This window comes from Pelecanus crispus, chromosome 10 (genome assembly GCF_030463565.1).
Source record: "Pelecanus crispus isolate bPelCri1 chromosome 10, bPelCri1.pri, whole genome shotgun sequence".
Classification (NCBI taxonomy): Eukaryota; Metazoa; Chordata; class Aves; order Pelecaniformes; family Pelecanidae; genus Pelecanus; species Pelecanus crispus.
Genome location: NC_134652.1, coordinates 21,280,532 through 21,297,204, shown reverse-complemented (window position 1 = coordinate 21,297,204; position 16,673 = coordinate 21,280,532). Strand labels below are relative to the sequence as shown.

At 41.8% G+C, this 16,673-nt stretch overlaps 1 protein-coding gene across 1 annotated transcript in view; it reads left to right on the top strand.

Moving 5' to 3' along the window:
• The window catches only part of WDFY4 (WDFY family member 4), a 143,520-nt gene that overhangs the window by 104,045 nt on the left and 22,802 nt on the right, over positions 1-16,673 (top strand). Inside the window, exons 47-51 of the mRNA XM_075717401.1 lie at positions 7,754-7,796; positions 8,596-8,715; positions 9,288-9,405; positions 10,102-10,211; positions 15,498-15,651. Of these exons, the coding sequence (XP_075573516.1) occupies positions 7,754-7,796; positions 8,596-8,715; positions 9,288-9,405; positions 10,102-10,211; positions 15,498-15,651 (545 nt within the window). The remainder of the gene's footprint in view (positions 1-7,753; positions 7,797-8,595; positions 8,716-9,287; positions 9,406-10,101; positions 10,212-15,497; positions 15,652-16,673) is intronic.

Below are 16,673 nucleotides of genomic sequence, written 5' to 3'. Positions count from 1 at the left end.
TGTTGATGTTAGCTTAAATAATTTGCTCAGAAGTGGGTAGGAAGTTCTTGGAAATAAAAAAAATTAGTTTTTTTAATATCACAATTCACTCATTTTAAGGATTTGATGCAGTACTCTTGTTGGCAATTCTGTAAAGATAAAGTTCATCTGCATGGGAAATGCTAGAGCCCTATTGCTGGTACAGGACACCCTGAGTCCCTTACTGGTGCACAGAGGGTGACTACCACACTTCAGAAAAAGGTCTGCAGGGCAGCCTCCTTACACTTTGGCAGGATGGAAAGAGACTCTCTGTTTCCTGCAATTGATGTGAACCTAGTGACTTTTGGGTCCAACTTTCTTTTCATTTGAATTTTTTGTTGGATTAGTTGACCAAAACATTCACTGCATTTTAATCAGTGAAGTTTTTCAGCCGAGTATGCCTTTAAAAAAATGAAAGGGAGCCTCAAGGAAAAATACATATTTTTTTCTAAATTGAAAATGATAATTTATTTTGAAATGCTCTTTAAAACATCTTTAAAATCCTCAGAAATAAAACGTTTTTGTCAGTTCCTAGTGTTTTTTTTTCTATTACTTTTCATTTAAAATCCAAGGGGGAAACATTGATCCAAACCAGTTTCCTTAAAAATACCAGCTAGCCAAAACATCAGCCTGTTCTGCAGCTGCCTGTTAATGCCGGTTCCCAGCGCTGGTGCCCCTCGGTGCTCTGCGTGCCTGGGAGCACTAGAGGGAGCCTGGTGTAGAAGGTTGAGTGCTGGAGGCTCGCCACTACAGTTTAACTCTTTGGGTTTGGGTCCTTCTCTGTCAATAACCCTTGCCAACTTCTTACAAAGTTTGAACCTGAACCTTTCAGAATTTTAGGAAGTCCAAACAAACAGATCAGTGTAATTTTTCCTGAAGACAGATCTTTTTGTATGATGTGCTGGGTAATACCCAGACTTCAAAGAGATTTAACCACCTGAAGGGTAGGGTCAGGTCTCTTTTAGTCGGATTTTTTAAAATCCTACCGTGGACACCCAAGGTGCACTGATCAGGAGAACATGAGTCCCTAGGGAGTGCTCACGCTTTCCAAATGCTATTTCCTTTAGGTTAAAAGTAGGAACAACATTTCAAACTTACAAAAAGGTGATTTTCAATCCCAGAGATAGGGATTAGCATTACAGTTCTGCAGAAACAGCGCAGTGCACCAGACAGCTTGAAGGGCATGAATAGCTCTCTTGTCTCTGCATGCTTGTAAACTAATTATCAGCATTTCACAGGGCTGTAGCTGGAGATAATGGAGCTTACTTAGCCACTTCTCATTTTCTTTAGCTCTGCATAAGAGGGCTCCAGTTCTGTAGCCACTGATATTAAAAATTCAGGAATTGCAGGAGCCCTCCTTGCTGTAAATGTTAATTATGCCTGTTCGATCTCATGCTTGCAGTGCATCTCCTGGGATACCAGAGGGAGAGGTACATGTGTTGCCCTACTACCTAACAAATGACGATGACAAGAGGGAATTCTACTCATTTTCTCTAAACCCTCTCCCCACTGCCGGGTCCACCCTCTGAGTTGCTGGCCAGACTTTGCCCAAGGGTGGGGGGTGCTGCATTTCTATGTAATAAAGTCTCGCTAAAGAGGACCTTGACTAGAAAACTCTTTCCCTTTTTCTCCACACTTGGTAAAATCTTTGGTCTGGATTGGGCTTTTGAAAGCCCAGGGCTAACCCCAGAGCTTTAGGAGTGTTTCACAGGCCCAGAGCTGGTCAGGGTGATCTGTATCAGGGTGACCTGATACAGAAATATTTCAATAGAAAATGTGTGTCAAGGGCATCATGCTGTCTGTAGTGCTCTGTGTGGCTGGGAGCTACAGGCAGGGACAGACCTTGAGCATTAGGACTAGGACTTGCAGTGTCTCTCTGAGGCAAGGAAGGATTGGAGATTACTCCTTCTCTGCACTTAAGCACTTGCACAGGGCCCAGTCGTGACCCATTGTAGCTTAAGCCTGTCCTAAGAAGGAGCTCTGATCCTAGAATAATACCGATTTGGACCCTGATGATGCAGTCTCTTCTACCTGAACCTTTCTTCTTCCTTTCTCAGCATAGGGCTGGCAGGACCAGAACAGGCCTTCTGTGACACTGTCTGGGTGTTTTGGGACCTCTTCCTCTGTGGTTCTGCCTGTTCTTTTCCTGGGTGTTTTGGGAACTCTTCCTCTGTGGTTCTGCCTGTTCTTTTCCTCCTGTAGGTTGCTGCTTCCTATTTCACTGCACCCAAAGCTGCACAGTTATCTTGATCCCATCTTGAACTAGTCTGTGAGAAAAGTTTCCTCTGTCTTTCCTCCTGGAAGTCTGTGTATCGCAGAGCAGGCTTGCCAGGCCCAGGGGAGCTACGTGTGCCCTGCACCTCTCTAGGGGCAGGAAGGCAATGGGGTGACATGTTCTAATTCACCCATGGAATAGCTCTATGGAAATACTTTCATATAAAGCTTAAAACCAGCATTCGTACAGTGAATGATTTTGCACGAAGCCAAGCAGTTCCAGCTAGGGTAGGTTTTTATTTCCCTGTTACAAGCCCGTTACTACTTCTTTGTTGTTGGATACGACCTGTTGTGGAAGAGAGATTAATTCACTGACTATCTTAAATGCAGTCTCTTGCTAACAGGCAGGTTTAAACTAAATCCTGCCATGAGCAAGTAGATAGATAGAGGTTTCCTTCCTTAATTTTCTTACTTTTCTAGATCACTTCAGAGCCACTGTGGTATCACACAGTGCAAGGTCACTTATAAAACCAAGGCCCATGAGAAATAAACAAAAATATTGTTTCATGTTAACAATTCTGCCAGACTGCCCCCCTGCATTAAGGTCTTACCGGCTGGCAGCTAGGAAGACTTAGAAGGCGAGGTATAGATGTCACAAGCTGCTTGGTTTTTTCAGTAGTGTGGGATGAGCCTTCATGGTCTGTTACTGTGCAGTCGTCCTCTGTCTACTCTTCGAGTAATGAGTTAGTCTTTTGGTCTGTAAATAAACCCATGAGCAGTGAGCACAGGACAATTTCCTTTTCACAGTCCTGCAAATTCTGAATTGAACTTCCTTGATGGAAAATGGCAGCCCTTCAAGAAACTTGTGAGTGTGCGGGGGGGGGGGGGGGGGGGGAGGAGTGGCAAAAAGGACTTCCCGAGCTCCAGGGTCTCTCTATTCGATTCTCCTTTCACAGCCTGTGAGACTTTTGTTCCTAAGCAACAGTAGTGCTAGGTCCTTGGAGATCATTAGCATAATGTTTGGTTCCAGCATGCAAGTTCAAGCAGGAGGGAAAAGAACTGAACCGCATGCAGTGCCTGGAAATGTTAGATTTTAAATTATGCAGAAATAAAAAGCATCTGGACCTGGTTAGAAGCTGTTTGTCAGCTTCTAATGTTGCCTTAACTGTCCATTTTAGTCATTTGGCTATTTCATTTTACTTGGCTGTAACACAGTGTGAGATACTTGTATATGTGTGTTAAAACTCACAACATTTGTAATGCCATCCTTAGCACGTGCCAGATCAGATAGATACAGACACAGGAGGGAAGGCTCGTTCAGTGGTGCAGCAGAGAGGGTTTGAGCTGCGGTTTATATTCATCTATCTGTGACCCTTCAAAAGTGCAGTTGGTACAATTCCCCTTTGTAGCATGTGAATGTACTGGACTTTGTCTCTATGACTGGGGCTACCAAGCTTAAGCTTTTAGTTACTGGTTGCAATATTTTCAAAATAGTATCTGGAAAAAAAGAACTATGGAAGAGAAATAACTGTATGTTTTGTGGCAGGTATTGTTTCCAGGAGATGTAACATTGAGGTCCCTCTCTTGCTGATAATGGGACTGGGATACTATTGGTATAAAGAAGCTGATAATGTTGTTGTGCTTGCCTGATTCCAGAGTTGGAGATTGCATTCTGCTCACCTCAACAAATTAATTGCTTGATGTTTTTCTTCTGTGACCTGAAGTGTTCCTGGGTGCAGCATTTCCACAGTGGAAATGTTATCACTTTGGTTTAAGCCTGTGAATACATATGGTGCAAACAGTGTTCTGCAAATGAGGGAGATTCCTTTCTCCCTCCCTAGCCCTTTCAAGACATCCTACTTCAAGGAGCTCTACTTTATTATACTTACTTATAAATTTTGGAGTATATCTCTCTCCTTTGAGCACAGAGTACGAATACCCAGAAGGTGGGCTGGTACAATCAAACAAGGACGCGCCTGTACCTTTTTTCTAAAGTAATCTAGCCTAACACTTTTCTGAGATTTGAGAGAGACTTGATTGTTTCACAGGGAAAGCTGACATTCCTTTTGACATCATCTTTCCTCTTTTAATCGTAGGACTTGGACCTAGGTTGTGGCTTACCAGGAATGGGATTTTCCTCACAATATTTTTGGTAGTTGCAAAGATTCTTTAAGAAAAGTGGTTTTAGGAGAGCCTTGGCACTGTTTTGCAGACTTAAGAACTCTGGAGGATGGAAGACAAAAAGAAAATGAAAGCAGCTTTGTGAAGTCTAAGAACCCAATTAAGTTTATTGGAATTTTAGTATTAATTTCAGTGGGGGCAAAATCTTATCCTTTGAGATTATCTCATCTGCAATGAATCTCCAAATGGGTTGAGGTCCACCTGTCTCTAGCAAATGGAGAGCACCGGCTATTGCAAGAGTGAGATCATAGTCTGATGTTAATGGAAGAGGGATTAATAAATCACTTATGCATAGTGTAGCCAAAGGTGGATGATCATTAGTACATATCATGCTTAGATTATGCCATGGCTAGTGCCCTACAAATACCTTATAGATTTAGATACAGATAGATATGTAGGTACTTCTCTTGACTTCACATAACTTCACCCCCTTTTGAAGTTTAGTTATTTACATTTATAAAGCACTTCTCCTGTTTCCTTTCCAAACCAGCCTTTTATTATTTATTTATTTTTAAATGCACTTACTGTGGTTGGATAGCTGCAGTTGATCTACTTTGAGCTTTTGCTGTGCTGGATAGAGAGGCGTTGGCTGGAGGAATGCTGATTGATTACCAAGGAGAAGGGAGGAATAGGCTTGAGCTGCCTGTAATGCAATTCATGTTCTGAGCCCCTGAGTTACAAGGGAGAATGCAGAATTCCAGATCTCTGGGGACTTGGAGGGAGCATCGTGCCCAGTCCCCTGAGACCCAGGAGGATGGCCCTTACAGGGGAGTGACTACATGTAGCCTTGCGTATTTTCATGGCAAGGTGAACTCGTCAACCTCTTTGAGTTATACAGTAGCTTCCAAAGTCAGCAGAGGAAGGGTTGTTTTGACCCTTGTAGAGTCCTTATTAGCTGTTTAGGGCTTGTGACAAGAAGAGCAAGAGTTCCACTAGAGGGTCATGGCACCCACAAGTCAACATATATTATGCATATTTGCATAATGTACACACAGACTGGCCCAATTTAGTCCTGTGTATAGTATTTTAGTTCCTTTATAATGCTCCCACTTTAAAATGTTGGAGGACTGATGGACTGAGCAGGTTCGTACATTACATAACTCCGTGCTTTCTCAGCCATAAATCCAAAATAAACCTGGGCAGTTTCAGTGAGTCTGTCTGCCCCTGTGGAAAGGGAAGAACCTAACCTGATCCCTCTCTGACAAACACCCTAATCCAACCACACTTGAAATAGTGCCAGGAATCCTGCTACTGTTCCACCCCTTTGAGATACTCTGAGTTCCAAATGTCTGTTGGAGACCTTTCAAAGGCCAGTGGGGCAAAGCTCTGTGAAATCTACATGTAGTGCGAGAGGGCTGAATAGTAAAGGGCCAGCCCTCATATCTGTTTTCTGCTTTAGAATGCCTACATTCTTGAGCTATGCATGGCTCACACTGGGGGCGCAAAACCATTATAATTCTACTCTAGTCAATGGACTTTCTTCTGATTTACATTGTATAAATTAGACCATCTTATAATGTATTCAATTTTTTGGACAAAGAGTGAAGAACCTATTTTCCCATATCAGATATGAACTAAACCTTTTTGTGTTGCCTGGTTTCTATAAATATAGCCTATCATTGTTAGGTTTCATACGCTTAGCAGGAGAACTAAACAAAGGTTAGGAGTTGTAGACCATGAGCTAGAACTGGTCCTGGGTTTCATGTTTGTTCATGGAATAGGTTATTACTTAGGCTATGCAAAATCCTTCCCTCAGATATACACTTTTCTCTGAAGAGAGTGCCTAAGCAAGGAATAAAATACTGTGTTGAGTAAACCATAGTGTTTTTCCTTTATGTACACTATTAACTGGTCCAGGAGTGAATAGGCAGTAAAATAATGATTCATAATCATGAGAGGTAGTTTACAAGAATTTACTACTGCAAATTCAATAAAACTGTAATGATCATGGACCATTCCAGTGTTTTATTTAGATCTTTGAGGCTGCTTTAAGCCTAGCCTTACGGTTTTCTGGTGTGATCCAATACAGAGCACAAGAGTGCAAAATAGCAGCTAGTTATACATGTAGCAGTTTTATAATCTATGACTGAACTGATTTCCTTACACTTCAGGAAGTTACTAATCCTGTCTCTGAGCTGGCACTTTAGGATTAAAGTTGTACACTCAAAGGGAAAAGCATCTTTTACCACCAGTTATATCGTATCATACCAGTAACCCTGTTTACTTTGGCAGATCAAAAGTTTCTTTAATCCAGAAGCTGTCACTTGTCTCAGTTTGGTCTCTAGGAATTGACAAGAGCAAGTCCGTGGCCTTCAGAGAGTGACACACCTTCTAACTCAGTGTAGTTGAAATGTTACTTTTGCTTGCTCAGAACCTGTGACCCTTTCACATTTTTAGGTAAATACCCTGTTTAGAATCTGCCTTCAGCTGGCGTGTTTTTTGTTTAAAGTTTTAGTAAAATGTTGTATTTTGAGAACAAAGTGGAAAGGCCATATTTAGTCTGTTACTTTAAAAAAAATTGTAAAAATGCCAACCTATTTTTTAAGGACTACATTAGTTTCCAAGTGCTTTATGCAAAAAGAATATCTGTGATATGGAGACTGAGACACCTCTGCTCTCAAGCTAGTATTTTCAGAAAGCTTCAGAAAAGCATGAGCCTTTGAAAATAAGGCTTCAGAATAGAAACAGACAGCCTTAATGGTACCTGTCACTAGCACTCTAGCTCTACAGTGGGATGAAACCAGGAGCAGAGACTGGTTAGCAGTGTGGCTTAGCTTGGAACAGCTGAGGAGGTTGCTGTCCCCAGCTGTCCATCTGCCTCTGCTGCAGGGGCATCTTCTCTGCCTGTGAGTCAGCTTCTGAATTCTTGCAGTTTACCATGTGGTGTTACTGCCACAGTTTCCAGCAATATCTTAAGGCAAACAGAACCCATCCTTAGCACTATCACCCTACTTCCTTCTTTTTTCTTTATTAAATATCATACTCTAAGTGGCACTTCATTCAGGGGCAGACTGGCAAGTAGCTTAGGAGAGTCAGCATGTCACAGGGGGAGTGACTGACAGTGATAAACTCAGCCATCTGAAGCTGGGCCATCCCTGTTCATCAGGCAGAGCTTTCCTTCCTGCTGAAAGCAGTAATGAAACTTGCATCCTACAGCACTAACCTGATGACACTCCCTGGTTTTGGAATTATTTGGTCAGTGATGAACCTTCAACATTCTTCTCGAGTTGGTGTTCTCTCATTTCTGTGGGATGAGAGCAGGGAGCGCAGATGTTAATGTGTTAACTTTCTCTTATTGTTCTGAAGCATATTATTTCAATCAAAGGTTTGGTCCATACAGGAAACACTCAGGAGGGGAAAAGACAATGCTCCAGAAGTGGCAGGTAAGCTAAATCTTGGTTGCACATGGTTAAGCGAAGAATTTCAGCACCTGTCTGTGTGTCTGTGCACAGATATGTGTGTGTACATATGTACTTCAAGGCCTAAGCTGTTCTCTCGCTGCTGGAGGTGAGGTTATTGGCAAGAGGAGCAGAGTATTTACATCTGGTTATTGCAGAGGTTTTGCTCCTCCTGCTGTGAAACATATGGTGCTACTGTCTGGCAGACTAAGTGTGATTTTATGCACATTTTTAAACTGAGACCAAAGAGAGCCACCTAGTTGAATGACTGTTCACAGATCATCTGTATGTCTAAATCAGTGCACCTCTCATTCCCCCAGATGTTTTGCTGAGCAGAGAGATGCATTTACTTTCCTGTATCCCTGATCTTGGTGACCCAAGACACATTAAAGAAATCTGTATCTTCTTGTTTATATGTAGCACTTTGGGCAGCCTTTTCTGTACAGGCAGTTGTCCAGGATTTTCCAATATACAGATTGCATGCATTTGGCTCACTTTTAAATTGGGAAAAAGTGCCCTGTTATGCAAATACAGCATAAAAGCAATGGGTGATTATAGACAAATGCAAATGGCCTATCTGAAGAAGAGACAGAATGAAGATTCAGATTCTGTTGAATGGATTGTTGTATTGTGCTGATATGAATGGCAATGGGTGATTGATTACACTATTTATAATTCTTGTCCTGGTAGACCTGGGAACCACAGGACTCTGAGGGTGCATTTGAGGCATGGTTTTCAGGGGTGGAGTTAGGAGATTTTAATACTTGTTTACTTTCCCTGGCAGAAGAGGGAGATCAGCAACTTTGATTATCTCATGTACCTGAACACATTGGCTGGCCGTAGCTACAATGATTACATGCAGTATCCTGTGTTTCCATGGGTCCTCGCTGACTATCACTCCGAGGTCAGTGCTTGCTGCCGCGTTCTGTACTTTCTATGATAGCAACCATACAAAGGTTTGTTGAATGATGCCTTTGAAATAGAGGGGTCTAGACCAAGGGTTCAAAATTTGAGATAGTAAATGTGAACTGTACTTATTCTTTATAGATTAGCCTTATCTTCAAATCAGTATGCTGAGGATCACATTCTGCCTTAGAAAGGTGGATGAACATCTGTTAAATACATACCTAGTTAAGGGCAGGCTGCATTGGCTCAACAGATAGGCAGGGACAGGCTTCTGTGACCCCTGACAAGGAGGTTTCGACAGAAAAACCTTGAGAGCAATTTGCAACCTGACAGGTCCTTTATTTGTGAAGCTCCTTGTACATGCTATCCTTTCAGTGGCACATGTTGCCACTCTCTGTCCAAGTCCTCTCCAAGTTCTGGAGATGGGTGTTTTAATGCTGAGTCTGTGGCCTTCTTGTATAGGTGAGACTTCCAGCACAGCCTTGCCACTATCCAGTGTCACTGAGCTAGTCAGGATGTCTAAGACTCGGGGATCTAAAAAACTACATCTTTTCTGGTTTTGCTTTTCAGACTCTAAACCTTACTAATCCTCACACATTTCGGGACCTGTCAAAGCCCATGGGAGCGCAGACTATGGAGAGGAAACGCAAGTTCATCCAGCGCTACAATGAGGTGGAGAAGAGCGAGGGTGAGTGTTTTAGGAGACTAATAGCAGAGGCTTGAGTCCCCTCAGGCCTTTGGGGATGCTGGTGAATCCCTTGGAAAAGGTCACCCAAAAACTTTCCAGAGCTGTAGTGAAGGGAAGCACTGTGTCTAGGAGATCGTCTCGCTTCTGGATAGAAACTGGTTGAGGATTCAAAGAGAAATGACTCCTACAAGCACTGCCTTATGTGCCTTGTACTGCTGCATTCTGCCCTCTTCCCCTGGGCAAAAAGAGATGCTACAGCAAAAATCAATATTCCCTAGAAAAGACTGCTCTGTTAACTAAGCTGCACACATTAGTCTTCTCTGTTAGATAAGCTGCATGTAGAAGATGGCTGCACGCAACTTAGCTAACAGCTACTGTAAGAAAAGGAAATGGGATGTTGAGGCTGTTGACCTCTGGAGATCAAGACCTTTTTTGGTACTAATGGGGAAGGGGATAGTCTGGAAAGTTAAAGGCCTTACTTTTCAGAAAATGAAATGCAGAAGGCAAAAAAAGAACATACAGGGATGGTAGTAACTGTGCACATTCAATGCAAATATGCAAGGTGTGCTCTTGCTCACAGATCCTTGAACACATCTGCTTTAAAGATCTGCATTTAGTTGTGCTGTAGTAAGTGGGTGCTATGGGCTTGAAATGGTGATATTTTGCACTGAAATCTGATTTGTGTCCAACTTCCAGGAGACCTGTCAGCCCAGTGCCATTACTGTACTCACTATTCATCAGCAATTATAGTGGCATCTTACCTGGTCCGAATGGAGCCATTTACCCAGACCTTCTGTTCTCTGCAGGTAAGGGGGCAAGATAGCTTCCCTCCTACACCTTGTTATGAACTATGCAGCACATTATAGTGGCTGCGTAATGAAGAGGGATTAATTCTTTGGACATTTTCTGTATACTCTGTGTGGACTCTGAGTTCACTGAAGGCTCTAGGCTGTGTCTGTTGAATTCAGTGAAAACATCTCAATGGGTGCATGACTGATGCCTGATGATCTTGTTTTTTTCTGAGGGAGAAGGATTATTTAGTTTTGGTCCTGTGAAGCATTTTGTGAGAGCTGAGGCATGTAAACATCTAGACAATATTTTACTACCTGTCTGAACATAAGCTTCTGACCTTGGGGCATGAGACACTTTCATGGTAGGTATTCTAAACCCAAATGTGCATACAGTAATGCGGTTACAGGCAAGTACTTGGAGCTGGCATAAAGAACATTCCTGGGCCAGATGAGGACACACAGGTTCTGATCGGAGGGAATGATTGCAACCATGGGATCAGCTCCCTGAAGGAGAAGTGGGGTGAGACTACAATCAGTGCTCCAGAAGGAATATTTTGTTTTACCTTGTTCTGAACTTGCTGCTGTTTTAGGGTGCCAAAAGCACTCCCTGTGGAACTGAATTTCATGGAAACTGAATTTCTGTGCTTACCTTTCCCAGCTGGTCAGCATACAGGGGCACCAAATTTCCTGACTGTCCTCTTCAGCAGGCAGTTGGTGACCCACAAGCACAGATACTTGGGCTGTAGCAGTTGTTACCCTTATTTCTGTAATATGTGTTGTGTTATAGCAGGGTCTACCAGCAGGACAAGTCCTCAAAAGTGTATTTTTTTAAGGAGTCTCTTGCTGAAATCTGCCTATCCTTACGGAGCAATGTGAGGGAGACAGCTAGGCCAGAATATTCCACACTCAGAGACTGCTGTACATACGGTGAGGACTGGCCATGCTTCCTGCAGCTCTCCAAGTGCTTTGCTGTTTGTGCTGGTCTCTTTTTTCTTTTTTTTTTTTTTTTAAATGAACTAATACAAATAAAGTGCTGTGCTAATTAAGTAATAAGCTCTATGATATCAGCTGTTACCAGCAGTAGCTGATGGGTTAGTGAACCACCTGAGGCAATGGTTACCATTGCACTCTGTGAGCCATATGTTAGCTGCAGTCATGAATGACTGTGGAGCAGTTATTTCTTGTTGTAAACAACAAAGGCTGCTGTATCTCACTGGCACACTTTTCATGCATAACAAGTTCCCAGTCGGAGTAGCTGCTTTGCAGCAGAGTTTGTGTGTGATTAGCAGGTAACCAGCATTTTTGTGAGGATAGTTATCTTCAAAGGCTGCTGAGATCTCAAGCGCTCAAAGTTTTGTCTGGATATGGATCCACTGAAACTGTTGAACTTCTTCATTCTCATTCCTTTGCTCTTATATTACTACATGTTCAGCTGAGATCATTGCTGTCACTTCCCCCAGGTGACTGGTCCTATAGTGGCTTAGGAATTTCTAACTGTGAGATGCAGTCAGGCAAACGCCAGACCCGAGAACTGTATGCTCAAGTCAAGAGCAGGTTGGAAAAGTAGTACTCCCAAACTTAGGACCTTGGAAGGGTGCTGAGTTGGGAGATGTGGAAGCTTCTCAGCATCTTAAAAAGTAGAAAAGCTATGCTTATAACTGCAAGCTGCTGGTCTGAATGCACATGACAAGGAAATGCAAAAACTTGGGCGGACCCCTTGTGAAAAAAATAATGTTGACGTACCATCCTCTTTCTCAAGTCGAAGAATTGATTTGCACCTGACCACAGAAGGCGGCAGTGAGGATGCATTGCCTCTAGTAAGGGAACTGTACAGGAGTTTACAAAACCTTATTATTTCCCATTTTATTTAAGTGTCTTGAGATCTGACTCTGGAGAAAAGTGTGTATGTGCTTTGCATATTGTACTGGAATGGATGAAAGACTGGCTCATCAGACAGGTGTTGGATGGTACCTTCTGCTTCACCTTAGTCAAGTACCTCCCAGAATTCCTTTCAGGTGTTGGTCTCAGCACCACAAAAAAAAAGCAGCAAAGGTTTCTGTGTTTAGTGGCTGTTGGAAAGGCATTCTAGGACCCATGCCCTCAATAATTAGTGACACTTGATTTTGATTCAACTCAGATTTTATCCCCTTTTATTCTTATCCCATTGTCGCATTTCAGCTAACAGGCTGATCTTTCCTGGTGTTTACCTCTCAAAGAGAATAGGATTCATGCTCTTCATTGTGTCTCTGACTCTTGAGCAGTCATGTAGGCACTGTCTGCAGGTAATTACTTCTCAGCAACTCTGGGGGTGTGGTAAGTCTTTGCACCTTTGTAAGCATCTCTCAGAAACACTTTGAGGTCTTTGGGTTTAAAGCACCACCAAGGATCTTAGTATGCTTAGTTTTAGGAGCATGTCAAGTTCTAACTTCTCTCTAGAGATCACTTTGACTAGTTGCTTTATATAAACCCTGCTGAACTGTGGTTTTAAAAAGCATATTTTTTCAGTATTCCTGATGACAGTATAAGGCCTCTACTGAAAGGAAACACAGACTTACTGTATCTAGCTATCGAAAAGCCATAAGAGTTTATCTCAACTTGCAATCTAAAGGCATAAAGCAATTCTTGATTCTCTTTTTCCCTTTCAGTGCAGTTTTTGCATTCATAGAGAGAGCAAACTCATTAATTCTGATATAAATATATGCAAATAAATTTATTAATATAGGAAATGGGAAAATCAGTTATTGCTTCCTTTATAAATAATACAGGCTTAAGTTTTAAAGATATTACTTTTCCCTAAAATGAATTAGACAGCCAGAGAAAAAATCACATTTTTTCGTGGTGGTAATATCTTTAACCAGATTTGTCGCGCTAACAGCATTTCCTATGTATATATTATTTTTATTTAATACAGGTAATCTTTTTATTACAAATCATATTGTTTCTCAGGAGATTACCATCAGCTCTCATAAAAGCTGCAAAAAAAGATGAAAAAGCATCAATCACCACCAGACACAGCGCACTGTGTGCAGATTAAATATACAAAGCCCTTTAATATGCTTCAATGAGATACTTGTTAGCTGTTGATTTATTTATAGTCCTTCTTCTACTCTGTTTTAATTTCAATTTGAATTTGACTCCAAGGGTCCCTGCCTAATAATGATCAAGAACAAGATGACCTTGTGCATCAGATTAACTCCAGCTAGGCTTATTCATGTGATTAGCCACTTTTTCACTCAGTCCCTTGAGTGGGTGTGGGAAGGCTTCACAGTTGTCAGTAGCATAAGGAAGAAGGCCATCAAATACAAGGAACTAAAGCAGAACTATGCTGTCATTTATTTATAGAAGAGGCTGGACCAAAAACCTGGTCAGAATTCACCTCAGGGGAAACAGCATTGGGGTATTTCTGTCCAGAATATGTGTCGGCTTTTGGTGGGAGTCTATCTCAAAAGACAAGCAAGGAGATGTGGCTTCAGAACTTAGGGTTTATTGACTTCTGTGTTTTGGTAGCTTATCTATGAGGGTAGTTTCTCCCTAACAAAAGATAATGGCAAAAGTAATTTCTTGACTTGCAGCTCCCAAACTTAGCAGAGTTTGTAGATCCAAAGGAGTTGCATCATAAGTGTGCAGGTACTTGGGGGGGTCAAAAGGGCAGTGGTTCTTGTCAGAAACCAATGTGGCACCTGATGCTTAGGGTTCGTCTGGTCCATGGGAGTGGTATCCTGTCTTTACAGCATGAGGGTGCTTAGATGTTGTTTTCCTATTCAATAGATTGCAAGTCAAAGATTCAGCTGACTGTTACTGTGCAGAAGGACAGCATCTGCCTCATCTGGCACATGCAACAGTCTACAGGCAAAGAGAAAACTAACCAAAAGCTATCAAGTTTTCTCAAGAGGTCAGCCATAAACAGAACCTGGCTGTGTCTCACATTCATTAACAGATTCACTCTTGCACCACCTCTGGGTTTTAGTGTCTTCATTCTGCAATCCTGCTGGCTTGATCTTTTTGCCTAGTGAAGCAGCTCTGAGGATTGAATGGTTGAGGGTGAGCAATCATTCACCCATTTTCACTGCACTGCAGAACTGCTTAAAGATACTTGTTCTATCTCTGACAGTCTCTCTTGAGCCCTGGCAGTGGGATGTAGTGTTACATCCCGTGACATATAATCCAAATTAATTAACCACAATGAGAAATACGTATATTAGCCTGCGATCATGTTGCAGTACTGCTGTCAGTACCTGAACTAGGTATTGAGAAACAATTTGGTTCTGTCACTTTATACAGCTAAAAAGTCAGCGTTCTTCTGAAACAGCTTGTTCATTCACACAAACTCATTCAGATGATCTCCAAAAACTGATTGTCTATTTATTTCCATTATTGTAGAAATTTTGTGTTAAAATAAATCCCTTCATTCTCAGTGTAGGGATCCCTGTATAAAGGTGAACCCGGATTTTCACAAATGCATACAGTATCTGAAATCTTATTAGAAAAATCCTGTAGGAATTATGGTTCCAATGTAGGGCATATACTCTTCATTCAGTGAGTGATTTTTTTGTTTGTTTTTTCTTTCTTTCTTCTTGAGGCCTTAGTTCAGAGTGATGTCTGGGGCTACTAAGGCTGCTTTTGTCTAGTGTTTGACTCTCATTAAACTAAACATGTTCAAATGCTCTTAGGATGTGAGGTAGTTTGTTTCTCCTTCCTTACATGTTAATTCAGCTTGGGACCCAAACGTTCTTCCCTTCTTCCCCTCTTCATGCTGTCCCTCCCTCCTTGTAAGGAATGAACAGTCCCTGCAGGCTGTTGCCCACTGGGCCTTTCCTGTTTGCCTGGATCTGATTAATGTTATTTCAGTGGCACACCCTTTCCCCAAAGGCTTTTCTCTAGAAGATTGCACATAAGATTGTTTGCAACAATTTGGGTCATGACTGAAGTGAAAACACTGAAGATGTGTCCACTGCTTGCAAATCACTGTGGGATGAAAGGAATGAATTGCCTTCAGAAGTGTTAATAATGGGTATGCTGATACTCTCAAGCTGCCCATGATCATTTCTGCTTGCCTCTGTGTTATTGGAAGCTATGCTAAGACTCCAAGCTTTATGGTATTCTCAACCTACATACCTACAAATCAGGACTAAGACAGCCCCTAATATAAGATCACAGTAAATAGAGGTGGGACAGATCTTGAGATTACACCTAGTCAAATGTGATGAGGTGATTATTGCAGAACTGGATAAGATTCTGCATCTGCTTTTTATTTAACAGAATATTTACACTGCAGTCTTTTTATCTGCTTCTGTTTCACAGGGTGGGAGTTTTGATGTTGCAGACAGGATGTTTCACAGTGTCAAGAGCACATGGGAGTCAGCATCAAGGGACAACATGAGTGATGTCAGGGAACTCATCCCTGAATTCTTCTACTTGCCAGAGTTCCTAACCAATGCGAATCACTTTGAACTTGGTAAGTGCTAGAAGGGATTTCAGTGCTCCCCTTCTGCTCCCCAGCATCCTGCTAAGGGAAAAGATCCAGATCACATGCTGGGAGTTGGTCCCTGGACTATGCTGACTGATGAGGCTCTCTAGCAATGACAGATCAATTTTTATTAAAATAAGGCTACACAAATACAAGCTTCTGATATCTGAATGATATCAGAAGAACCATGTTTCTAGCTCAGAAGGGATTGTAGTTCCTATTAGTTACTGTGTAAAGGAATTGCACATTTTGTCAGATGAAAATAGATTTCGATATAAGCAATCTAGATGGCTGTTTTTGGAAATCTGGTTTGTATCATCACATCTATGTGGCTGTGAACAATAGATTAATTTGACTTTTGGAGATGGATCAATTGTTAAATGGTGTTGGTGAAAGGTCTTTTTTTCAAATCTTGTGTCTCTGGTGATTAAAGTTGCCAAATGTCCTCACTATCATCTTGAAAGGTTCTGCACAAGCCACATGAACCTGATATATCATCCCTGGCTTCAAGCAGCATCACTGTCTCTAGACCTTTCTGCATCAGTGATGGAGGGTCAGAGAGAATGCAGAAAAAATACTATTCAGTATAGTAGACAATAGGCATGGCAGTGCTGATTCACTTCACTTTACAGGAAATTCACATAATTTGCAATACAAAGCTGCTTTTTGTAGTGGACACAGGTTTGTTAACAATTAAGGCAGAGGAGAAATACCTTAAGAATCATCCTAAATTGGTGACAGCAAAGGAAACGTAATCTGTGGTGTTGAGGTCTAGCTATAATTTTACTTAAGATCTCAGTGAAATGAGACATGCTAAGAAAAGGGCAGAATGTAAAAAAGATGTTAGAAGATGGTTAAAAGATAAGAAAGAATTGGGGTAGTTTTGTCTTGAGAGGAGGCCAAGAGACAGAGCCTGGCTGAAATCAAGATCCAGAGACTGACCTGAGTGGAATCAAGTGGAGGGACCTAAAAAAGACACCAAACTTTTGCCAATAGAGAGAACATACACA